At 42.5% G+C, this 26,024-nt stretch overlaps 2 protein-coding genes across 2 annotated transcripts in view; both read left to right on the forward strand.

Annotated features, from left to right (window-relative positions):
* LOC120998343 (oocyte zinc finger protein XlCOF7.1-like) overlaps positions 1-26,024 on the forward strand; it is a 58,340-nt gene that overhangs the window by 13,790 nt on the left and 18,526 nt on the right. Inside the window, exons 2-3 of the mRNA XM_040429008.1 lie at positions 15,694-15,849; positions 15,933-16,056. Of these exons, the coding sequence (XP_040284942.1) occupies positions 15,826-15,849; positions 15,933-16,056 (148 nt within the window). The 5' untranslated portion in view covers positions 15,694-15,825. The remainder of the gene's footprint in view (positions 1-15,693; positions 15,850-15,932; positions 16,057-26,024) is intronic.
* On the forward strand, positions 22,342-24,246 carry LOC120998367 (zinc finger protein 501-like). The gene is made up of 2 exons (XM_040429037.1): positions 22,342-22,544; positions 22,648-24,246. Exon 2 carries the CDS (start codon positions 22,898-22,900, stop codon positions 24,110-24,112), a length of 1,215 nt encoding a protein of 404 aa, XP_040284971.1. The 5' UTR covers positions 22,342-22,544; positions 22,648-22,897; the 3' UTR covers positions 24,113-24,246.

Raw genomic sequence — 26,024 nt, forward strand, 5'->3', positions numbered from 1 at the left:
GCGAACAGGCCGCCTATGGACTTGATCAGGCTGAACTGCTAACAGGGTGTGAATTAACACCCAGGAGAAAAGGTTACTTTTATTGTTTATGGACTTTCCTTGTGTGTGAACAAACACCAAGCCTCCTGCGTTTTGTGATTCAAGAACTGTGCACTTTGCCTCTATACTGCATCCGCTTGTCCTGACTACCAGAGCGAGTCCCCACACTGTATACAGAATTATGGATACCTCAGGATACCTGGCGCTTATTTATATTGCAGATGAGCATGCAGACTGGAATCTTGGTCATATACATTCAGAGCCATATACTGCCTATATACTTCAATGCAGTAAGGCGGATAGCTTTAATCTGATGATGTCATCATTTCCGTCCTAGCCACCACTCTATGTGGAATACAACAATATTCTGTGAGAGCCCTGCAGAGTATATATATATACCTTCTTACTACGGCTTGTTCACCTGATATTTTTTTTACTATATTTTTTCCTGTACGTGAACTGTACATATATTATTTTATGCTATTTTATAGTTATTTTTATCTTTGAAATTATTGTGAATAACCTTTTTAACATGAAAACTGGATGGCTTCTATGAGCAATTTTTCTTTTAAATTAGTATGGGTCCAATTGCAAAAAATCTATTAAGGGGGTAGATAGTGTAGATAGAGAGTGGGATATAGGAGGGGACAGTGGGGATTTAGTGGAGGCTGGGGTTAGTGAGGAAAATAGGGAGAAGACTGGGCTGAACTATACACCAATGAAAAATAGAACTGCTGGTAACAAGAACCTGTTACATACAAACATCAACCAAGGTAACCCAAAAATCCCAGATATTCACTTTACAGGTAATAGTAATTTAAAATGTATTTTCACAAATGCCATGGTACTAGAAGAACACATAGATGTATTTGTTGTGGCTGAGACATGGTTGGACTCTTCACATGACTGGGTTGTTAATATTGAGGGTTTTACACTATTTAGGAAAGACCGGGTCAATAGAAAAGTCGGTGCCTGTATGTGAAGAGTGACCTAAAGACAAGTGTGAAAGAGGCAATTGTGGGTGCGGATGTTGAGGATGTGGAAACCTTTTGGGTGGAATGGTATAACCAGTTCTTAAAGGGGTTCTCCGGGAATTAATAAAATGAAAATACTTTAATATTACTTTATTATAAATATATTCCCAAATACCTTTCATTAGATTACAAATTACAAAGAGATATAAACACAGAAAAAATAATACTTGTAATCTATAGACCCCCTAACATCACATAAAGAACGCAACTGTATAACCGAATAGAGCGGCTGCACAGGCTGGTACAGTGCTCATAATGGGAGATTTTAACTTCCCAGACATTGACTGGGGTCACGGTTCTGCCTCAACCGCAAAGGGGAGAAGATTCCTCAACTTCCTGCAGAACCACTTTATGGGCCAGTTTGTAGAAGCTCCCAAAAGGGGCGATGCTCTGTTGGATCTGGTAATTTTTTTAAAGATGCAGAACTTGTTGCAAATGTTACTGTTCGAGAAACACTAGGTAATAGTGACCACAGTATAATTATATTCCCCCTAAACTATAAGAAGCAAACTCTGTCAGGCAGAGCAAAGACACTGGATTTTAAAAAGGCAAATTTCCATGGGTTGAGGGCAGTATTTCAGGGCGTAGACTGGGAGCAGCTACTGTCACATAATAATACTTGGAGAGCATTAAATCCACATTGAGTAATTGCACTAAAAATGTATTCCTTTAGGTGACAAGTATAAACGGCTAAAACTAAACCCCCATGGCTTACAGCTACTGTAAAAAGGGCACTAAATGACAAAAAGAGGGCATTTAAAAAATACAAATCTGAGGGGTCAGCTGTAGCGTTTGAAGTTTACAAGGGTTTAATAAAATCTGTAAAAAGGATATAAAATTTGCAAAAATACAAATCGAACAGCAAGTGGCAAAAGAGAGCAAAACAAATCCCCAAAAATTCTTTAAATATATAAACGCTAAAAAAACAAGGTCTGAGCAGGTAGGTCCCCTAAATAATGGTAAAGAGGGGTAGTCACTGAAGATAAGGAAAAGGCAGAGTTCCTAAATGTTTTTTTTAAGCTCTGTATATACAAAATAAGAGAAAGGAACTGATATCTGTGGTGCTGGGGCTGTTAGTACATCCAGTGATATACTCAATTGGCTAACTGTAGATATGGTCCAAGATAAGTTAAATAAGGTAAATGTGAACAAGGCTTCGGGTCCAGATGGATTACACCCATTTAAGAGTGCTTAAAGAGCTCAGTTCAGTCATTGCTGTGCCCCTGTTTATGATTTTTGAAGATTCTCTAGGTACTGGTACAGTGCCAAGTGATTGGGGCAAGGCAAATGTGGTGCCCATATTCAAAGGATCAAAGTCCTTCACAGGTAATTATAGACCAGTTAGTTTAATTTCTGTTGTGGGAAAAATGTTTGAAGGACTATATACAGGAGTATGTGACTGTAAATAATATTATAAGTGACAACCAACATGGGTTTACCAAGGACAGAAGTTGTGTCAGACTAACCTGATTTGTTTCTATGAGGAGGTGAGTAGTAGCCTGGACAGAGGGGCGGCTGTGGATGTAGTGAGGTAAGTAGTAGCCTGGACAGAGGGGCGGCTGTGGATGTAGTGAGGTAAGTAGTAGCCTGGACAGAGGGGCAGCTGTGGATGTAGTGAGGTGAGTGGAAGCCTGGACAGAGGGGCAGCTGTGGATGTAGTGAGGTGAGTGGAAGCCTGGACAGAGGGGCGGCTGTGGATGTAGTGACGTGAGTAGAAGCCTGGACAGAGGGGCGGCTGTGGATGTAGTGAGGTGAGTAGAAGCCTGGACAGAGGGGCGGCTGTGGATGTAGTGAGGTGAGTGGAAGCCTGGACAGAGGGGCGTCTGTGGATGTAGTGTTTCTGGATTTTGCAAAGGCTTTTGATACTGTCCCTCATAGACGCTTAATAAGTAAAGTAAGGTCTATTGGCTTGGAAAGTATAGTTTGTAATTGGATTGAAAACTGGCTGAAGGACCATGTCCAGAGAGTTGTGGTCAATGATTCCTATTCAAATGGTCTCAGGTTATAAGTGGTGACCCCAAGGTTCAGTGCTGGGTCCTCTATTATTTAATTTATTTATTAATGATATTGAGGATGGGATTAATAACACCATATCTATTTTTGCAGATGACACTAAGCTGTTTAGAACTGTACGGTCTATGGAAGATGTCCACAAACTACAAGCTGACTTGGACACTCTGAGTGATTGGGCATCAACTTGGCAAATGAGGTTCAATGTGGACAAATGTAAAGTTCTGCATCTTGGTAGTAATAATCTCTGTGCATCATATGTCCTAGGGGATGTAACACTGGGAGAGTCCCCTATAGAGAAGGATTTGGGTGTCCTTGTAGATAGCAGATTAAATAACAGCATACAATGTCAATCAGCTGCTTCTAAGGCGACCAGGATATTGTCATGCATTAAACGAGGCATGGACTCGCGGGGCAGGGATGTAATACTACCACTTTACAAAGCGTTGGTGCGGCCTCATCTGGAATATGCTGTTCAGTTCTGGGCACCGGTCCATAAAAAGGACGCCCTGGAGCTGGAAAAAGTACAGAGGAGAGCGACTAAAATGATAAGAGGCATGGAGGGTCTTAGTTACGAAGAAAGATTACAATAATTGAATTTATTTGGTCTTGAGAAAAGACGTCTAAGGGGGGGGGGGGGACATGATTAACCTATACAAATATATAAATGAGCCATACAAAAAATACGGTGAAAAACTGTTCCATGTGAAATGTGCTCAAAAGACAAGGGAGCACTGCCTCCGACTGGAGAAGAAAAAGTTCAGTCTCCAGAAGCGTCAAAGCTTCTTTACTGTAAGATCTGTGAATCTGTGGAATAGACATCCTCAGGACGGGGTCACAGCAGGAACAGTGGACGGTTTTAAACATGTTTTTAGGAAAGCAAAAAACCTATGGAATTTCATAGCTCCATCAGTTAAAATAAATATAGGTAGGGGTGGAAGCCAAAATAACGAGAAAATAAAAGGCTTCTTCCCCTGTAAAATGTGTAAAGCCTGCCAACTTGTAAAGTGCAAAAAGCCCATTACTGGATTCAAGGCCGGACAAAAAACATATAAAATCAAAAGTTACCTCACATGCTACTCAAGTGGAGTTATTTATTACATCAAATGTCATTGTGAGAAATTGTATGTGGGAAGAACTAAACGACCGTTAAAAATTTTAATAAATGAACATATAAGAAACATAAACAAAAGTTTGATGGTCATCCACTATCACGTCATTATAGTAGTGGACCAACATTCCACAGGCCACAATCAACAACCTGATCAACTCTATGCGACGGAGATGTGTTGCACTGCGTGAGGTAAATGGTGGCCACACCAGAAACTGACTGGTTTTCTGCCCCCCCCCCCCCTCCTTCCCCCAAGTAAGGCAAAACTGTGCACATTTCAGAGTGGCCTTTTATTGTGGGCAATCTAAGGCACACCTGTGCAATATTCATGCTATCTAATCAGCACCTTGATATGCCACACCTGTGAGGTGGGATGGTATATCTTGGCAAAGGAGAAGTGCTCACTAGCACAGATTTAGACAGATTTGTGAACAATATTTGTGAGTAATAGGTCTTTTGTGTATGTAGAAAATGTTTCAGATCTTTGAGTTTAGCTCATGCAAAATGGGAGCAAAACCGAAAGTGCTGCGTCTATATTTTTGATAAGTGTATATATACACATCTTATTTTTGTTTGAATCTTATTATTATATAGGTAGGGATAGTTCAGGACCCAAGGAGAGAAAAAGGGAGCACTTATCAGCTTTTGTTCACAAGAATTGGTTACCATGGAGACGGACACTTATAAAGCCTTAGACTGAAAGCAACACACTTATCTCTGATGAAGGAATCCGAGTATTCCAAAACGCGTTGGAGGAAGTGTGTCCTCAGGAGGCATCAGTAGACAAGAGCGTGTGACGTCACACCGAAGTCCCTTTCTCCTGGAAAACTAAAGTGCACATCCCCCTTGCGCGTGCGAGCTGCCGGCCGAGGCCACGCGCCGAGGTAGGAAAAGAGCCGAAGACAGCGCTACCAATCTTGAAGAGAGTGAAAGCGAAAGAAACTTGAAACTATTATACTCTACGGCAAGTACTGTTTACTTTACCAATATATTAGTACTTCATCTGAGTCAGCGTGGGTTCGTTTCTTCTTCTATAACTAGGAACAGTTTTAAAAAGGGGTTAGATGAATTCTTAAAAGTAAGCATTAGAAATCTGAGTCTCACTTCCTTCTGGGATTCGCGTCCCCACCTATCCCTTGGTTGAACTTGATGGACTTATGTCTTTTTTCAACCGTAGCAACTATGTAACTATTAGAAGATTCAATTCTTGTACAAATAAATTCAATTGTGAACAGAAAAGTGCTCAAATTGCCCTGAAAAGTTGTGTATAATATTTTGAGATCTCCTTTTTTTTTTTCTCTCGTCTCTTTCCCTCCTCTTTTAAGCTTATTAACGCAAAGACAGCAATAGCAATGCCAAAGTAACACTAACATATACAGTGGAGGAAATAATTATTTGACCCCTCACTGATTTTGTAAGTTTGTCCAATGACAAAGAAATGAAAAGTCTCAGAACAGTATCATTTCAATGGTAGGTTTATTGTAACAGTGGCAGATAGCACATCAAAAGGAAAATCGAAAAAATAACTTTAAATAAAAGATAGCAACTGATTTGCATTTCATTGAGTGAAATAAGTATTTGAACCCTCTAACAAAAAAAGACTTAATACTTGGTGGAAAAACCCTTGTTTGCAAGCACAGAGGTCAAACGTTTCTTGTAATTGATGACCAAGTTTGCGCACATTTTAGGAGGAATGTTGGTCCACTCCTCTTTGCAGATCATCTCTAAATCCCTAAGGTTTCGAGGCTGTCTCTGTGCAACTCTGAGCTTGAGCTCCCTCCATAGGTTTTCGATTGGATTAAGGTCCGGAGACTGACTAGGCCACTCCATGACCTTAATGTGCTTCTTCTTGAGCCACTCCTTTATTGCCTTTGCTGTATTTTTTGGGTCATTGTCGTGCTGGAACACCCATCCACGACCCATTTTCAGTTTCCTGGCAGAGGGAAGGAGGTTGTCGCTCAGGATTTCACGATACATGGCTCCGTCCATTTTCCCGTTTATGCGAATAAGTTGTCCTGTGCCCTTAGCAGAAAAACACCCCCAAAGCAAAATGTTTCCACCCCCATGCTTGACGGTGGGGACGGTGTTTTGGGGGTCATAGGCAGCATTTTTCTTCCTCCAAACACAGCGAGTTGAGTTAATGCCAAAGAGCTCTATTTTGGTCTCATCAGACCACAGCACCTTCTCCCAGTCACTCTCTGAATCATTCAGGTGTTCATTGGCAAACTTCAGACGGGCCTGCACATGTGCCTTCCTGAGCAGGGGGACCTTGCGAGCCCTGCAGGATTTTAATCCATTGCGGTGTAATGTGTTTCCAATGGTTTTCTTGGTGACTGTGGTCCCTGCTAATTTGAGGTCATTAACTAACTCCTCCCGTGTAGTTCTAGGATGCTTTTTCACCTTTCTCAGAACCATTGACACCCCACGAGGTGAGATCTTGCGTGGAGCCCCAGAGCGAGGTCGATTGATGGTCATTTTGTGCTCCTTCCATTTTCGAACAATCGCACCAACAGTTGTCACCTTCTCTCCCAGCTTCTTGCTAATGGTTTTGTAGCCCATTCCAGCCTTGTGCAGGTCTACAATTTTGTCTCTGACATCCTTGGACAGCTCTTTGGTCTTTCCCATGTTGGAGAGTTTGGAGTCTGCTTGATTGATTGATTCTGTGGACAGGTGTCTTTTATACAGGTGACTAGTTAAGACAGGTGTCCTTAATGAGGGTGACTAATTGAGTAGAAGTGTCTAACCACTCTGTGGGAGCCAGAACTCTTAATGGTTGGTAGGGGTTCAAATACTTATTTCACTCAATGAAATGCAAATCAGTTGCTATCTTTTATTTAAAGTTATTTTTTAAATTTTCCTTTTGATGTGCTATCTGCCACTGTTACAATAAACCTACCATTGAAATGATACTGTTCTGAGACTTTTCATTTCTTTGTCATTGGACAAACTTACAAAATCAGTGAGGGGTCAAATAATTATTTCCTCCACTGTATAGCTATGGGTAAGCGTATGGTTGACCGTGTTAACAAACAGCCTGCTTAAAAGTACGCTGTGCAGTTTCATTTGTTATGCTTTTTAAAATTAAAAAATGCTCAAAAAATTGTTCCTTATAGAGGGAAGATGCCCGTTGGTGTTTATGCACACATGGTAGTGATGTAAAAAGCAATATTATAAACAAGTGGTTAAAAAAAATGATGCCTTATATACCACAGATGCCTGGTCTATACATATCTATAGTATAAGAAAAAAGCAGTTTCTTGTTCTGAACAAGCATCCAGAAATATCTCCTTTTTTGGGGGAGAGGAGCAGCAGTACAGTATGGAACCTGACGGGCAGGAAATATGTGGCTGTGCAGGGGCAGTAGTGGGAGCAGCAGCTGTGGCAGAAAAGTAGTAATACAGTAAAGAACATGATGGACTGGCAGCTGCAGTTCCATCATTGGGCCACTGACAGCACTGGCAGATCTACAATGCATTCAGAAAGTCTTCAGACCCTTTCACTTTTTCACATTTTGTTATGTTGTGACCTTATACTAAAATAAAAATAATTCAAGTTTTTCCCCATCACTCTGCATTCAATCCTCCATAATGAGAAAATTAAGACAAAATGTGCAAAATAATTTAGCAAAATTTTAATATGGTAGAGGAGGCTCAGCAGTTACCCTGGAGCCCAGCCCACTGACCACCCCTCAGAATTGCTATAACCAAAATAATAGTAATAATAATGGCTAGCTCACAGTAATTTGCACACAATTCCACCATTTAATATAAAACACAATGCATTAAAAACTCTCTACATTTATATTGTCTGAAAAACACAATTCATATCGTCCATTTCATGAACAAGGTCCCTATAAATGCAGAGCTCACGCATGTATCAAAAAATAATAAAAAAAGTAGAGATAAAAACACTGTTTCCTTATTTGTTGCTTCACTCTGGACGTGTGGTTAGTAATATTAGTTGTTATGTATGCATTCACATAGTTCTATCGATAAGTTATAGGCTTGCAAAGCTTCCTCGCGATCTGTTATATTGTTTGAATGTGCAGTGCCAGTTCTCAAGTAGCTCATTCCTTAGGCACATATATTAGCGGCATATTATTATTGATCCACAATTGGTTTCCACGGCATTCGCTGTGTATATTACTCATGATCTTGGTACAGTCTGCGCTGCTTTACCTCCAACCTGCCTTGGATCGTGATGGCTTGATTGTATCGCTCCTTGCTGTGCGTCTTCTCAGGCATGCGTGTTGGACTTGCCGGGACACCAAGCAAATAGCCGGAGTTGCGCTATGCCAAAATTCTTTATGTATGACAATCCACACCGTCCGTTCAGAAACCACCACCAGATGCGTTTCGTGACTAGTAGTTCCTTCTTCAGTGGTAAAAGGGCAATGAAAGGCTGCTTGAACCTGACGGCCGAGTTTTAAACTATTCTGGGTCAATTTCAATTTCCGGACCGGATCATGATGGGAACAACCTAGTTCATAGGTGTCAATACATATTATACCTTTAACTACCGCATTACATATTTGTGTCAATACACATGATACATTTAGTTATCTCATTAGTTTATATTGATAATTATTTTAGTAGATGTTATCCTATCTTTTATACCATAAATGTTAGATGTCAGTACACACTATACCTTTGACTGCCACATTTGTGTAAATACACATAATACATTTGACTATCACAAATTGATAATATTAATAGATGTTCTCCTATCTTTTATACCACAGATGCTACCTAGTTCATAGGTGTCAATACACATTGTACATTTGACTACCGCATTTATATCAATGCACATAATACATGACTTGACTACCGCGGATGTTCATAGGTGTCAATACTCATTATACAATAGACTACTGCATTCTATATTTATGTCAATACACCTTATAATAGGTGTTACTCTATCTTTTGTATACCATTAATACCACATGTTTCATAGATGTCAATATACAAAAGTTGGATTCAAAATGGCCGACTTCAAAATGGCCGCCATGGTCACCACCCATCTTGAAAAGTTCCCCCCCCTCACATATACTAATGTGCCACAAGCAGGAAGTTAATATCACCAACCATTCCCATTTTATTAAGGTGTATCCATATAAATGGCCCACCCTGTACATTACATCTAATTACATTGATAATGTTAGTAGATGTAATCCTAGTTTGTATATGCCATTAACACCACCTAATTCATTGGTGTCAATACACATTATACTTTTGACTACTGCACACATAAAAAAAAAGAGAAAAGGTGTTTGGTCTGGGCTTGCTGTAAGGTTTTAGACACCAAATGGGGCCCTTGCAATATGAGAGGGCTTCCAAGGACCATGTCCACTGTCTTCTTGATTAATTCAGCTACAGTTGCAACTGCTTGTACTCAGGAAGGGGATTACGGCATCCAGAGTGGCCGAATGGTTTCCCAAAGGTCTCTGCTTGCCCTTGTGTTTGATCCCGAACCCAGTGGCTTGCCCTGCTTATTCATGATAAATGAATGTAAACTTTCAACTTGAGGCATGCAAAGGAAGGGACCTTTGTACCGGAGGAATTACGTTTCCTAAGGCAACAATACTGTATGAGGACTAAAAAAGGGACATATTGACTTTGAAGACTTTGGTAGTGGGACTTTGGCTATGACCTCAAGTCTACTAGTTGTCAAATGTTTAATGCCTGGAGATAGACAATGACCTAAAAAGGTGTCTGTTGTTTGACTAAGCTATGCTTTCTCTTTCGAAGACTTACACCAATTTGCAGCCAAAAATAAAAGAAGTGACTTTGCCTTAACAGGACACTGTTCCACAACATAGCAAGAGATCATCCACACTCTGCAATATAACAGTAGTGGATTCATGTGGTTCCCAAGTGTCTAGTAGACTTTTCAGAAGACACTAGTAGAGATTTTTTCTTTTTAGAACATGGGAGGGGGAGTCTATGTCATCTAAGTTGGTTGATAGAGGTTCACTAAAGAAAGTCTTGTTAGACCCCTGCTTGCCTGTCCCGGACCACCACAGAGTACTGAAAGGCATAGTAACACAAAGGGTTACCCACAGCAGTTGTTCAATTTCAGTAATATCGTGGAAGATCCTCCTGGTCAGCCAAAAGAAGTCTGTTGACCATCCTGGGTTTCTAACACCATAGACTGTTATGGAAACCCTCTTCTCTGGAATTTAGGAGAGACTTCATAGGGCCTCCAAGTCTGTAAGCGTGGATAAAATTGGGTCTGTTACAGTGCACCTGAGAGAAAGAAAGACGTAGATACAATGTTTCCTGTCTTTCTCTGGGGAACAATGTCTTGCAGAGTAATTTATTATCAGCAGACATAATCAGGCGGATTACATTCATCTCATCAGTGTAAAGCAGAACCGCACGTTTACCTATTACTGTGAAGACTGGACATGACGGAGATTACACAGGGGACATATATGTCCATACGGAGGGTCTCCTGCCCCAGTACTATACCAGTTGTGGTAATATGTGCAGTATAGTGCTGGAGGGCGTGTATATCCCACCCAGATACCTCAGCTGGGTGAGATAACTAAAATCCAGAAAGATGCAGTGTAGTTTGCTGAGACAGGTTTATCTAGATTCTGTTCAGGGCTGGATTTTATGGTTTGGTAGTGGGATCTGCCAGTCCACACCATTCCAGTACACATATTGCCTTTAGCTGAGGAGATCACAAGTGAGGCCAACTGGGCTGTAATCAATAAGGGATAAACCAACCCTCAGTGTATGAGTCTGGGGGAGAGGAAGTGACCCTAGAGAGGGGGAAGCCTCTGAGGCTCTGTGTGGTCTCAGCAAAGAGGGCTGAGGGGCCACGAGGCTGTGTGAACCCGGATCTCTACCCTGTGTGGGACTGTGCCTGGTGAGATGACCTGCTGAGTGTCTGAACTCTGTGTGTGAACTGTGCTCTATAGGTGAGGTAGAGACGACCTACAGGGAGTGCAGAATTATTAGGCAAATGAGTATTTTGACCACATCATCCTCTTTATGCATGTTGTCTTACTCCAAGCTGTATAGGCTCGAAAGCCTACTACCAATTAAGCATATTAGGTGATGTGCATCTCTGTAATGAGAAGGGGTGTGGTCTAATGACATCAACACCCTATATTAGGTGTGCATAATTATTAGGCAACTTCCTTTCCTTTGGCAAAATGGGTCAAAAGAAGGACTTGACAGGCTCAGAAAAGTCAAAAATAGGGAGATATCTTGCAGAGGGATGCAGCACTCTTAAAATTGCAAAGCTTCTGAAGCGTGATCATCGAACAATCAAGCGTTTCATTCAAAATAGTCAACAGGGTCGCAAGAAGCGTGTGGAAAAACCAAGGCGCAAAATAACTGCCCATGAACTGAGAAAAGTCAAGCGTGCAGCTGCCAAGATGCCACTTGCCACCAGTTTGGCCATATTTCAGAGCTGCAACATCACTGGAGTGCCCAAAAGCACAAGGTGTGCAATACTCAGAGACATGGCCAAGGTAAGAAAGGCTGAAAGACGACCACCACTGAACAAGACACACAAGCTGAAACGTCAAGACTGGGCCAAGAAATATCTCAAGACTGATTTTTCTAAGGTTTTATGGACTGATGAAATGAGAGTGAGTCTTGATGGGCCAGATGGATGGGCCCGTGGCTGGATTGGTAAAGGGCAGAGAGCTCCAGTCTGACTCAGATGCCAGCAAGGTGAAGGTGGAGTACTGGTTTGGGCTGGTATCATCAAAGATGAGCTTGTGGGGCCTTTTCGGGTTGAGGATGGAGTCAAGCTCAACTCCCAGTCCTACTGCCAGTTTCTGGAAGACACCTTCTTCAAGCAGTGGTACAGGAAGAAGTCTGCATCCTTCAAGAAAAACATGATTTTCATGCAGGACAATGCTCCATCACACGCGTCCAAGTACTCCACAGCATGGCTGGCAAGAAAGGGTATAAAAGAAGAAAATCTAATGACATGGCCTCCTTGTTCACCTGATCTGAACCCCATTGAGAACCTGTGGTCCATCCTCAAATGTGAGATTTACAAGGAGGGAAAACAGTACACCTCTCTGAACAGTGTCTGGGAGGCTGTGGTTGCTGCTGCACGCAATGTTGATGGTGAACAGATCAAAACACTGACAGAATCCATGGATGGCAGGCTTTTGAGTTTCCTTGCAAAGAAAGGTGGCTATATTGGTCACTGATTTGTTTTTGTTTTTGAATGTCAGAAATGTATATTTGTGAATGTTGAGATGTTATATTGGTTTCACTGGTAAAAATAAATAATTGAAATGGGTATATATTTGTTTTTTGTTAAGTTGCCTAATAATTATGCACAGTAATAGTCACCTGCACACACAGATATCCCCCTAAAATAGCTAAAACTAAAAACAAACTAAAAACTACTTCCAAAAATATTCAGCCTTGATATTAATGAGTTTTTTGGGTTCATTGAGAACATGGTTGTTGTTCAATAATAAAATTAATCCTCAAAAATACAACTTGCCTAATAATTCTGCACTCCCTGTATGTATTAGGTAGTGCCTAGATGGGCAGGTGTTGAATTTTGGTTTATGTTTGTGCTGGTGCTGAAGAGCCAAAATAAAGCACTATTTGGACTTGTTGAACCCCATTGTCTGAGGAGGAATCTGTCATCGCAACCCTGCTTGAGAGAGTGATCCCTTATACAGTATGAACTGGTCTTGTCCAGTATAAACCATCCTATAGACACACATACAATGATTCCAGGTGTCTTCAACTGGAGAGTAATTTATTATCAGCAGACATAATCAGGCGGATTACATTCATCACATCAGTGTAAGGCAGAACCGCACATTTACCTATTACTGTGAAGACTGGACATGACGGAGATTACACGGGGGACATATATGTCCACACGGAGGGTCTCCTGCCCCCAATACTGTACCAGTATGATCTGGTCTTGTCCAGTATGAACCATCCTATAGACACAGCTTATTAATTCTAAATGACCCTACAATAAGAGAGACAAAGGGATGTGTGAGACATATTGGATAAAAAAAGATTGAGTTTCCTCAGTGGTTGATCCCTTTTAATGGCTAACTGACAATATGATGCCAAAATTGCAAGCTTTCAAGGCTACTTGGGCCTCTTCGTCAGACAGTGTCTGAAGATCCACAAATGTACACACCAAAGTACATAGGAGCAATGAGGTAGACGAGACAAGTGATGTACAGCACATCAGTATGATGGAGGAGGAAACAAACAGTTGTAACAGTAAATTGTTGGAGCATTTCTACATGAGGATTATAGATAAGAAGTGTGAAAGTTTTATTGTCCTCTGATGTTCTGTCCATGAATGTGATGAACCAAAGAGATCTGAGAGCCACATTCCTTAAGAGATGTAGGTGGACATAAATCCATGAGAGACATTCATTCCTGATCTAAGTGTGTCAAAGGTCATTGTGAACTTGTATTCTCAGATTCTCCGGTCCCTCTGTGATTTGAAATTCCGCTTTACTATCAACACTTTCATGCCTGTGATGTTGTGGTCATGGCTGCAAAAGTGTTTCGGTGCAGGAAAACCTTTCCTTTCCTTCTTTGTTCTGAGTTTCTGGCCAGTTTCACCGACATAGAGACCTCCAGTAGGACGTTTGGTACATACAGTCAGATAGACCACATTTGACGTGGTGCAGGTGAACGTACCTGGGATATTGTAGTCCTGATCTGTATTGGGAACCTTCATCTTCTCAGTGGTCATTCTGTATGGACAGGTCTTACATTTGGTCTGTTTGCCGAGGAATGTTCCTGTTGTTGTTGGAGAGGACGGTGAGCTTCTGATAATGATGTTTTTGAGATTAGGGGGCTGTCTGTAGCACAGGAGTGGGGGGTCCGGAAATATGGATCTTAATCAGTCATCTTTTGTAGTATTGGATGCAGTCTCCGAGCAACCCTTCTTAGAATTTCCAGATTTGGGTTGTAGGTGACTACTAGAGGTACCCGATGATTTTCTTGTTTTGTTTTGTATTTTAGGAGCTCACTCTTTGTAATCTGGTGGCTCTGGCAATTTGATTTCCGAATGTAGTTGGATGGTATCCCTGATTCCAAAATGTCTTTTTGAGGTTTCCAAAGTAATCATCTCTGTCTGCAGAGTTTGAACATATGCCATTGGATCTGATAGCTTGACTGTAGATGGAGTTTTTTATGTGTTTGGGGTGGAAACTGTCCCATGTCCCTGTGCAGCCAGTTGGTGAGATGAATTGTAAATGCAGAACTCCTATTCATTACACATGCAAATTTTAATATGGATTGGTGCAGAAATGCACAGAAATCAGCAAGGAATTTTGTGTGGATCTTCTGCATGTTTATCTGCACCCATGTGCAGGTATCTAAGAGTTAAATATCTCCCCCCTCATGGGAGTCTGGTCACATGACTGTAACATCATCACAGGTCCCTCACCACCACCACTTCTCTCCATTAATGAGCTCTGCCCCCTTCTCCACTGCTCACATAATGTTGATGTCATCACAGGTCTTTCAGCAACACTTCTCCTATTCACAGATTAGACTCACCCCCTCCTGATCACATGACAGTGACATCATCCCAGGTCCTTCAGCTCTTGCAGTGCAGCAGATACAGAGCAGGTCCTGGTCGGTAGTCACTGCTGTGGTGTCTGGAGCCATTTCTCCAGAATCCCCCTTTATCCCCGGTGCTGGGGGCTCTGAGAAGCGGGGTCTCTCCAGGAGCAGTAAGTGCGGTTCTGGATCTCACTAATGCTCTTGTCCCTGGAGGATTTCCAGCCTCTCCTCTTCTCATAAAGGCGCCTGCAGTACTAGAAGCCTCCAGCTCCTCCAGTTCTCTCCTCTTCTCCTGAATGACCACCAAGGATGGACAGGAAGGAGATTAGCAGAAGAATATTAGACCTCACCTTGGAGATCATCTCCTTGCTGAGCGGAGAGGTAAACTTTTCTAGATTTCTTTCCTCTTTATTGTATTCTGTAACAAGTCAGACATCGGGAAGGAGAATCCATCATAGGAAGTGATAGGAAGAGTCCAGGGTCCTGGAGAACGGCCTCCAGACCTTTCGAGTGATGGAGAACCTGAAGAGCAGCCACCAGTATGGTCAGTGATGGATTATGGAGCCCAATAGTCATGTTGTAGGAGCCATGAGAAGGTAAGTAGGCACGTTGTACCCAGGAGGAGAGGAAGCAGAGGAGGAGATGGCCGGAGTGTGGCCTGGAGGGAGGATTTCTACCACTAGTCTGACATCTAGATGATACTGGACTATAACAAGGAGGCCTCCACTACGTCTAGAGGAAAGAAGGTTTCTCCACCAACATAGAGGAGGAGTCTTTACTGTAAGAGCAGTGAGACTATGGAGCTCTCTGCCAGAGGAAGGAGTCATGGGGGTCTGGAGGGTAATAATATTCCAGCTTCTAGTGACTAGATTACTGGAGATGGGGCCATGATCCAGGGAGGGATTCTGAGTGTAGATCTGGAGTCAGGAAGGAATTTCTTTCCCTAAGTGTCTCTCTCCACCCACAGGATTACACCATAGTGAAGAAGACATCGGGGGGGACTCCCATCAACCATGAGTCAGGAGGGTGGAGCAGGACCCCCATCACAGAGCCTCCTCCCCTGATACATGAGCAGAAGATCCTAGAACTCACCCACAAGATGCTTGAGCTGCTGACTGGAGAGGTGACACTGCTGGGAATGCTGGGAAATTCTCCAGTAACAGCACTGGAGGGGTCTGGGTGATGACTGTGTCATTGTGTTGTCAGGTTCCTGTAAGGTGTCAGGATGTGGCGGTCTATTTCTCCATGGAGGAGTGGGAGTATGTAGAAGGACACCAGGATCTGTACAAGGAGGCCATGATGGAGGCTCCCCGGCCTCTGACATCACCAGGTAAGAAGATACGAGGTGAGAAGAGGCCGTGTTAGAGCCTCAGTCCGGTCATGTGCAGTGTGTACACGCGTGTAATGACATGTAATGTAGGAGCTCCACATGTTATTCTCCCGTCACATCACGTTAGAGCCTACATTTCCCATATACAGTGGGATGCGAAAGTTTGGGCAACCTTGTTAATCGTCATGATTTTCCTGTATAAATCGTTGGTTGTTACGATAAAAAATGTCAGTTAAATCTATCATATAGGAGACACACACAGTGATATCTGAGAAGTGAAATGAAGTTTATTGGATTTACAGAAAGTGTGCTATAATTGTTTAAACAAAATTAGGCAGGTGCATAAATTTGGGCACTGTTGTCATTTTATTGATTCAAAAACCTTTAGAACTAATTATTGGAACTCAAATTGGCTTGGTAAGCTCAGTGACCCCTGACCTACATACACAGGTGAATCCAATTATGAGAAAGAGTATTTAAGGGGGTCAATTGTAAGTTTCCGTCCTCTTTTAATTTTCTCTGAAGAGTAGCAACATGGGGGTCTCAAAACAACTCCTGAATGACCTGAAGACAAAGATTGTTCACCATCATGGTTTAGGGGAAGGATACAGAAAGCTGTCTCAGAGATTTCAGCTGTCTGTTTCCACAGTTAGGAACATATTGAGGAAATGGAAGACCACAGGCTCAGTTCAAGTTAAGGCTCGAAGTGGCAGACCAAGAAAAATCTCGGAATGACAGAAGCGACGAATGGTGAGAACAGTCAGAGTCAACCAACAGACCAGCACCAAAGACCTACAACATCATCTTGCTGCAGATGGAGTCACTGTGCATCATTCAACCATTCGGCGCACTTTACACAAGGAGATGCTGTATGCGAGAGTGATGCAGAGGAAGCCTTTTCTCCGCCCACAGCACAAAAAGTGCAGCTTGAGGTGGGCTAAAGCACATTTGGACAAGCCAGCTTCATTTTGGAATAAGGTGCTGTGGACTGATGAAACTAAAATTTAGTTATTTGGCCATAACAAGGGGCGTTATGCATGGAGGAAAAAGAACACAGCATTCCAAGAAAAACACCTGCTACCTACAGTAAAATATGGTGGTGGTTCCATCATGCTGTGGGGCTGTGTGGCCAGTGCAGGGACTGGGAATCTTGTCAAAGTTGAGGGACGCATGGATTCCACTCAGTATCAGCAGATTCTGGAGACCAATGTCCAGGAATCAGTGACAAAGCTGAAGCTGCGCCGGGGCTGGATCTTTCAACAAGACAATGACCCTAAACACTGCTCAAAATCCACTAAGGCATTTATGCAGAGGAACAAGTACAATGTTCTGGAATAAACATCTCAGTCCCCAGACCTGAATATAATTGAAAATCTGTGGTGTGACTTAAAGAGAGCTGTCCATGCTCGGAAGCCATCAAACCTGAATGAACTAAAGATGTTTTGTAAAGAGGAATGGTCCAAAATACCTTTTAACCAGAATCCAGACTCTCATTGGAACCTACAGGAAGCGTTTTGAGGCTGTAATTTCTGCAAAAGGAGGATCTACTAAATATTGATTTCATTTCTTTTTTGTGGTGCCCAAATTTATGTACCTGCCAAATTTTGTTTAAACAATTATAGCACACTTTCTGTAAATCCAATAAACTTCATTTCACTTCTCAAATATCACTGTGTGTGTCTCCTATATGATATATATAACTGACATTTTTTATCGTAACAACCAACGATTTATACAGGAAAATCATGACGATTAACAAGGTTGCCCAAACTTTCGCATCCCACTGTACATCACACTTCTCCATAGGCTCCATCCCCCTGACAGATATAGTATCCTCTTGGCCTCCATCGGCCGGTACAATAGATGACACTATTCTATATAGAGGATCCTGCAGGAAAACCTGCGCCGTGCTGTATACATGGGGCTTATGGGTGACGTCTGCCCCTGTGTGACTATATAGAATGATAGGACTGTACAGGGGAGACGTCACTACGTTAGGAAACCCTCCTGATATCTACCTGTGATGGAAGGCTCAGACGTGGTGTGAACGCATCCTTATTCCAGTAGTTCTCCTCCCTTCATGTCTGGCATCCTTTAGTCACTCCACAAGCAGAGAAGACACAAGGTGCTATGTGTGACCGGAGGAGAAGGTGGGATCACCGGGCTCTTCTCTCTCCTCCTCCAGTCTGTGGTCCTGTCAGAGTGGACATGTGACTTCTAGCAGTAGATGTACGGCCCGGAGTGTTCTAGCTGCGGAGGCTCCACAATATGTCATGGGCTCCGTTTTCGCTTACTCTGAGGATCTGCTCCAGGATACATAGGAGTGGGGTGACATGAGGGGTGCAGATGAATTGGGCAGCCTGAGGGGGTGACAGCAGGGGTGCACCACCAATGAGGCCAGGTGAGGCGATCGCCTCAGGCAGCACCAGGTAGGGGCAAGAGGGGGGCAGCAGAAGGGCCATGGGCAATGAGTGCTTTTATTCTGGCAAAGAGTTTAGGTTAAGAATATGGCATTGGGGGGGGGGGGCATTTTAGTTTTCGCCTCAGGCAGCAAAGATTAGGTGTACCCTGGGTGACAGACGTCCCTGATCAGCGGCCGATGCCTGAGCTCCACACACACATTCCTCGCTTTGGAAAACATGCAAGAATAGTGAATTGTTACTGTATTCAGTCACTGTGTGCTTGTGTCTCCACAGATGGATCCAGGAGGAGAAATGCCCCCGAGAGATGTCCCCGTCCTCTGTATTCCCAGGACTGTCCAGAGGAGAAGCTCCCAGAGAACCATCAGGTAGATGGAGCTGAAGTCTCCCCAGAATTTGATTTGAAAGTGATTGAACCAAAGATCATTTTACATTTTTTTCTTCTTCAGGATGAAAATCTTATTGATATTAAGGTTGAAGTTAAAGTTGAAGAAGAAGAGATGGATGTATGGGGCGATCAGCAATGTAAGAAGGGTGGTGACTTTCATGTCTGTTTTCAGGGTCATATAGATGCTACTCCCATCATCATCTCATCACATGTAATAATCTCTCCTGTCCCTGTGTGTTTCCTACAGATGGACTCATAGAAGGAAATCCCCCCGAGAGATGTCCCCGTCCTCTGTATTCCCAGGACTGTCCAGAGGAGAAGCTTCCAGAGAACCATCAGGTAGATGGAGCTGAGCCCTATACACATCTATATAGGGGGGTCCTGCAGTCATAGAGGGGTCATAGATTGTGGGGGTCTCTTATGTGGATCTGTTAGATTTTCCACCTGTCTGCTGTATTGTACTGAATTGTTACAGATGACAAATCAGGGGGAAGATGTGACTGATATTAAAGTGGAGGAAGAAGAAGAGCGGATGATGGGCGATCCCCCGTGTAAGAGTGAGGTGGAGGAGGACATTCCAGTCCATGTGACCACAGGTATAGAGTAATGAATGGAGGAAGGGAATTGGGAGGTTTCTTCAGGTGAGGCTCCAGTAAAGTAAGCTGAGTCCGCTCCATACGTGGATGTTGCTGGCTGTATTTTACATTGGAGACCTGCCTGGTGCTGGGATTGGAGGTCACATGCAGTACAGAGATACCTAGTGACCACATGTTCACGTTCCCTACTGGGACATAAAGACAAAGTTTAATAACCTTTTCATTCATACCCCCTTTTCCGCATTTCATATGACAATAAACAAAAAACACATGATTAGTATCGCCACTTTCATCCAGACTATTGAATTATTTATCCTGCACAAACTGCCTTAGTCTGTCTGGTTAAAACAGAGGTGTATCTAGTGGAGCAGAACCTGAGGAGTGCGAAGCACGACAACTAAGTGGGCCCCTTACCCAGGTAACCGTGTGCCATGACTAGAGATGAGGGAATCGAAGTGGAATTCGATCCGAATTTCAGGAATAATTCGATTCACACCGAAGATGAATTTCCTCACGCTTAGTGGTAACGAATCACATTTTTTCCTAAAATGGCTGCTGCATGTGTTTAGAACATTGAACAAAGAACTCTGGGAACGAAGGATCACCCATAATGCCATGCATTCAGCCAATCAGCAGCCAGCCAGCCCTGTGATGTCACAGCCCTATAAATAGCCTCAGCCATCTTGGATTCTGCCATTTTCTAGTGCAGGGAGAGACGTCAGCAGGCGGTAGGGACAGTGCTATAAAAAACTTTATTGTGCTGAAAAATCAATTAACAAATTATTTTTATTATACAGTATGTCAGACAGACAGGTAACAGGCCCTTCAAAGGGAACAGGCAATGGCCAAAATGTTTCTGTCGCAGGCAGCAGGAGTCGCAGCGATTGGCCTGAGCTCTCGGTGTCATCTAGCGCTCGTGTCTTGACCAGCAACCCAGCGGTTCTTGAATGGTTGACTCGGTCTTCGACTTCATCACAAGTGACATTAGACAGCCCCAGCCAAGAGTCGGGGGTTCCTCTGACACAATGCTTAGTTGGCATGGCCCGGGAGCAGGCCCTGTGCCCCTACCAGTCCTGAACCTACCTCTGTCGTTTTCAGTTCCCTCAGCGCGAGAAGTATTGTATTCTGTGGGCTCAGCTCCACTATACAGTGAGGACGAGCTTCTAGAGGACAGTCAGCAGCTACTGGCCAGCCAAGATCTGGAGGAGACATCCGCCGCTTCCTCCGGTAGTCATAATGAGAGTTGCGTGGAAGCAGTTGTGAGCGATCAGGCTCCTGGCCCTGAGACCGTTGAGAGGGACATCAGTGAAGTGCAGACAGTAATGGATGATGATTATGTAGTCCTTCCCATCATCTGCTGGTCCTGATGCTCCTGCTCCTCGACCTCCCACTCCTTGTCAGTCATTCCGTCAGCAATCGATCACCGAAGTGATTGCCAAGAGACAACAGTATGCGTGCACTCATCCAACGGCGCAGAAGCTGAATGTGCCCCTGTCCAAATTGCTGATGCTGCAGTCCCTCCCTTTCCAAGTGGTGGACTCTGCACCTTTCAGAGAACTAGTGGCTTGTGCCGAGCCGAGGTGGAGAGTCCCAAGCTGTCATTTCTTTGTGAAAAAGGCAGTACCAGCCCTGCACACATATGTAGAACAGAAGGTGGGCCAGTCCTTGAGCCTGTCGGTGTCTGCCAAAGTGCACGGCAGTGCCGATGTGTGGAGCTGTAACTATGGTCAAGGACAATACATGTCCTTTACGGCCCATTGGGTAAATGTGCACACATACTGATAGTATATAGACTATAGAGCGGTTACATGGTGGATGTATACTGATATCACCATGATACTGATAGTATATAGACTATAGGGCGGTTACATGGTGGATGTATACTGATATCACCATGATATAGCTAGTATGTGTATATGTACATTGTAGTTCAGAGTTCTGTAAAGGTGTCTTTTATGTTACATTTGCAGAGTTTTGTGTTATTCCTGGTTGATACCGAGGCAACATACTGTAGCTGAAGTATAAACTGAGAACAATCCCATGACCGTTGTCATCTGATAATTGGTAATATTTGATTACAATTATCAATATTAATAAGCATTTTCTCTCCTTCATCAGCGGGCCAACGGGAATTTACAGATTTTTAGTGCAGGCCATCTCCCTCACTTGCTCAGATCATCCAAGCAAGAGTAGGAGGATACAGAAAGCCCAGCACACAGCTTGGGAGCTGCAGGTTTGAGATCACTGGCCTAAAAGACCAATAAGGTCTACGAAGCCCCTAAATGCATAAACCAGTGTTCTCCTCTCACTCATGATGGAAGTAGAAAGAAGATACAGTTGTACTGAGCAGTGTAGTTGTAAATCCAGTCTAAGTGTGAGGTAGTAAAACACTTACTGGAACTAGTAGCAGCCTCTGTGTGTGTGTGTGTGTATTTGCCTCTTTCTCCCTCTAGCTGCTGCTTTCTCCCCTCTACATAAAGTTCTATGGACTGCAGCTATAACCTGATTTCTCAGCAAGGTAGTAATACATCTTCATCTCTGCCGCCCTACTCTCCAAATGGGACAATTTGGTTATTAAAGGGGTTCTCCATTTTCGTACTCCAAATACTGCATATTTTTAACCCATATACCTATTTTTCACGTTAACATTTTCCCTCTCTGACAGGATGTTTACATGCAGAATTTCCTGTTTTCATCAGCTTTCTGTTGGGTTTTCTAACCAATCCCAGTATGCTTCTCTCTGTAGTGTTTCACAGGACTTGCTCTACTTGACACACTCTTCAATCTGAAATAGTCACATCCCCTACACCTCCTTTCTCCATGTCAGCTAGGCGGAACAAGCCCTTCAAACATTATGGTGCAAGCATGCTGGAATTGGTTAGAAAACAGCAGGAAGCTGTTGAAAACAGGAAGTTCTTCATGTAAACATCCTGCCAAGATGAGCTGATGCGGAGGACAGGGGAAAGCCCTGACATGAAAAACAGGTATATGGGGCAAAAAATATGTGAACCCTAAACCCTTTCAGGCCCTAAATGGAATGGTTACTAAGGGGTTAGGTTATTGTAGTAAAGACATGCCCAATAGGTTTTGAAGGGCCAACTGTACTGACAGAGGTAAGGCCTGATTGTCAGAGAAGGCTGTGATTCTCAGATTTCTTAATGTTCTCAGTTCTGGGTTTAAGTAATAGAAGTGTTCGGTGAGTGTAGAGCAGAATCCTGTACTTTATCATCCATTATAAAGTGTTCTACCGAGGTGTATAAGGCTGCAGTCACACATGCAGTTTAAAATGCAGCTTTTTTAAACAAAAATCAGGAGTGGATTTGAATGGAATGTGAAATATAAAGTAAAGGCTTATACTTCTTCCTGCTGGATCCACTTCTTATTTGGGCTCAAAAACTGGATCAAAAAGTACCTGTGTGTTTCCATCTTAATAGGAAATGTGTCTACGTTGTGATTTGGATAAAAAAAAAGTAAATCTCTTTTTAATCCTAACAGCACATCCCAGTAAGATCTCTGAGGGAATCTTCATGTTATCACTAGATTTTAAAGGAGAAGATGAAGATATCGGGCATGGCTCTTCAGGAGAAAACTTCATTACCCATAATGTACATACAGGACTTCACAGAACAGATCTATCATATAATCCTCCTAATCATGAGGATCCTTCTCCTGACCAATCACAGATTGTTACCACAAGTACCAAGAAGAAAGGGGGTAAAATGTATCTATGTGAAGAATGTGGAAAACAGTTTCCCTACAGCTCGAATCTGCATAAACACAAAAGAATTCACACAGGAGAGAAGCCATATTCATGTTCAATATGTGGGAAATGTTTTATTACTAAAACCATGCTGAAGATTCATCAGAGAATTCACACAGGAGAAAGACCATTTACATGTTCAGAATGTGGCAAATGTTTTAGAGATAAATCACATCTTGTGAAACATGAGAGAAGTCACACAGGAGAGAAGCCATTTAAATGTTTAGAATGTGGGAAATGTTTTACACAAAAGTCAAGTCTTGTTACACATGAGAGAATTCACACAGGAGAGAAGCCGTATTCATGTGGAGAATGTGGGAAATGTTTTACAGATAAGTCAGAACTAGTGAAACATGGAAGAAGTCACACAGGAGAGAAGCCATTTAAATGTTTAGAATGTGGGAAATATTTTGCAGATAAATCACAACTCAATATACATGAGAGAAGTCACACAGGAGAGAAGCCGTATTCATGTAGAGAATGTGGGAAATGTTTTATTACTAAAGATAAGCTCAAGATTCATCAGAGAATTCACACAGGAGAAAAACCATTTACATGTTCAGAATGTGGGAAATGTTTTAAACATAAACCAAGTCTTGTTAAACATCAGAGAATTCACACAGGAGAGAGGCTGTATTCATGTTCAGAATGTGGGAAATCCTTTACTGCTAAGGACAAGCTCTTGGTTCATCAGAGAATTCACACGGGAGAAAAACCATTTATCTGTTTAGACTGCAAGAAATGTTTCAGAGATAAATCAGGTCTTGTCATGCATCAGCGACATCACACAGGAGAGAAGCTGTATTCATGTTCTGAATGTGGGAAATGTTTTAAACATAAATCAAGTCTTGTTAAACATCAGAGAATTCACAAAGAAGAGAAGCCATATTAAAGTTCAGAATGTTAGAAATGCTTTACAAATAAATTACAATTTGTTAGACATGAGAGATATCACACTTGAGAGAAGCTTTATACATATAGAGATGTGGGAAATGTTCACTTCGTTCAAAACGTCAGATTAATACTGTATGGAGATCCGTCTCCGTACAGTATTAAAATGTTTGGGCTCCATTGAGCCGAAATTAGTTATTCGCGAAGTCGCATGAGACTTCGTTGAGTAACTTTGGTACAAGTCGGAACTGAAGCCGAGTTCGCTTTAAGTTTTAAAGTGGTTTTCCACTTTAAAAACCAACTACCGAAGTTATTCAATGAAGTCACACGCGACTTCGTGAATAACTTAATTCGGCCAATCGGAGCTCGTACATTCTAATACTGTACGAAGACGGATCTCCGTACAGTATTAATTCGAAGTCTTGAACAAAGCGATGTCAGATGTAGCATCCTAGGCTCGCTCATAACTACTCAGTATTCTACAGTTTTGTATCAGCACAATCTGACACTTTACTGATAAAAAGAATTGGGCCTAAGGCTTCATACTAGCGGTAAATTCTTTTGGCAGAGGAATAGCCTCCTAAATGCATCATATCCGGCACAGCTGGAAAAGGCCCAGACTTGGAGGGGGATCCGGCCTGTTTCCGGCATTAGTGTGGGATTCGGCTGGACAAATATACATAGTAACATAGTACATAAGGCCGAAAAAAGACATTTGTCCATCCAGTTCGGCCTGTTATCCAGCAAGTTGATCCAGAGGAAGGCAAAAAACCCTGTGAGGTAGAAGCCAATTTTCTCCACTTTAGGGGAATAAAAAATTCCTTCCCGACTCCAATCATGCAATCAGAATAACTCCCTGGATCAACGACCCCTCTCTAGTAGCTATAGCCTGTAATATTATTACGCTCTAGAAACACATCCAGGCCCCTCTTGAATTCCTTTATTGTACTCACCATCACCACCTCCTCAGGCAGAGAGCTCCATAGTCTCACTGCTCTTACCGTAAAGAATCCTCTTCTATGTTTGTGTACAAACCTTCTTTCCTCCAGACGCAGAGGATGTCCCCTCGTCACAGTCACAGTCCTGGGGATAAATAGCTGATGGGATAGATCTCTGTACTGACCCCTGATATATTTATACATATTAATTAGATCTCCCCTCAGTCGTCTTTTTTCTAAAGTGAATAACCCTAATTTTGATAATCTTTCAGGGTACTGTAGTTGCCCCATTCCAGTTATTACTTTAGTTGCCCTCCTCTGAACCCTCTCTAGCTCTGCTATGTCTGCCTTGTTTACAGGAGCCCAGAACTGTACACATTCCTCCATGTGTGGTCTAACTAGTGATTTGTAAAGTGGTAGGACTATGTTCATATCACGGGAATCTATGCCCCTTTTGATGCAACCCATTATCTTGTTGGCCTTGGCAGCAGCTGCCTGACACTGGTTTTTGCTGCTTAGTTTGCTATTTATTAAAATTCCTAGATCCTTTTCCATGTCAGTGTTACCGAGTGTTTTACCATTTAGTATGTACGGGTGACTTGCATTTTTCCTTCCCATGTGCATAACCTTACATTTATCAGTGTTAAACCTCATCTGCCACTTATCTGCCCAAGCCTCCAATCTATCCAGATCCCTCTGTAGTAGTATACTGTCCTCTGTAGTATATATATAGTATACTGTCCTCTGTAGTATATATATACAGTATACTGTCCTCTGTAGTATATATATACACAGTATACTGTCCTCTGTAGTATATATACAGTATACTGTCCTCTGTAGTATATATACAGTATACTGTCCTCTGTAGTATATATACAGTATACTGTCCTCTTCTGTGTAAATTACTTTACACAGTTTAGTGTCATCTGCGAAAATTGATACTTTACTATGCAAGCCTTCTACAAGATCATTAAT

This window comes from Bufo bufo, chromosome 4, assembly GCF_905171765.1.
Source record: "Bufo bufo chromosome 4, aBufBuf1.1, whole genome shotgun sequence".
Lineage (NCBI taxonomy): Eukaryota > Metazoa > Chordata > Amphibia > Anura > Bufonidae > Bufo > Bufo bufo.

What these genes read in the sequence shown, in the direction of transcription:
- LOC120998367 (XM_040429037.1), top strand. Translation starts at nt 22,898, where the DNA reads ATGTGTCTACGTTGTGATTTGGATAAAAAAAAAGTAAATCTCTTTTTA.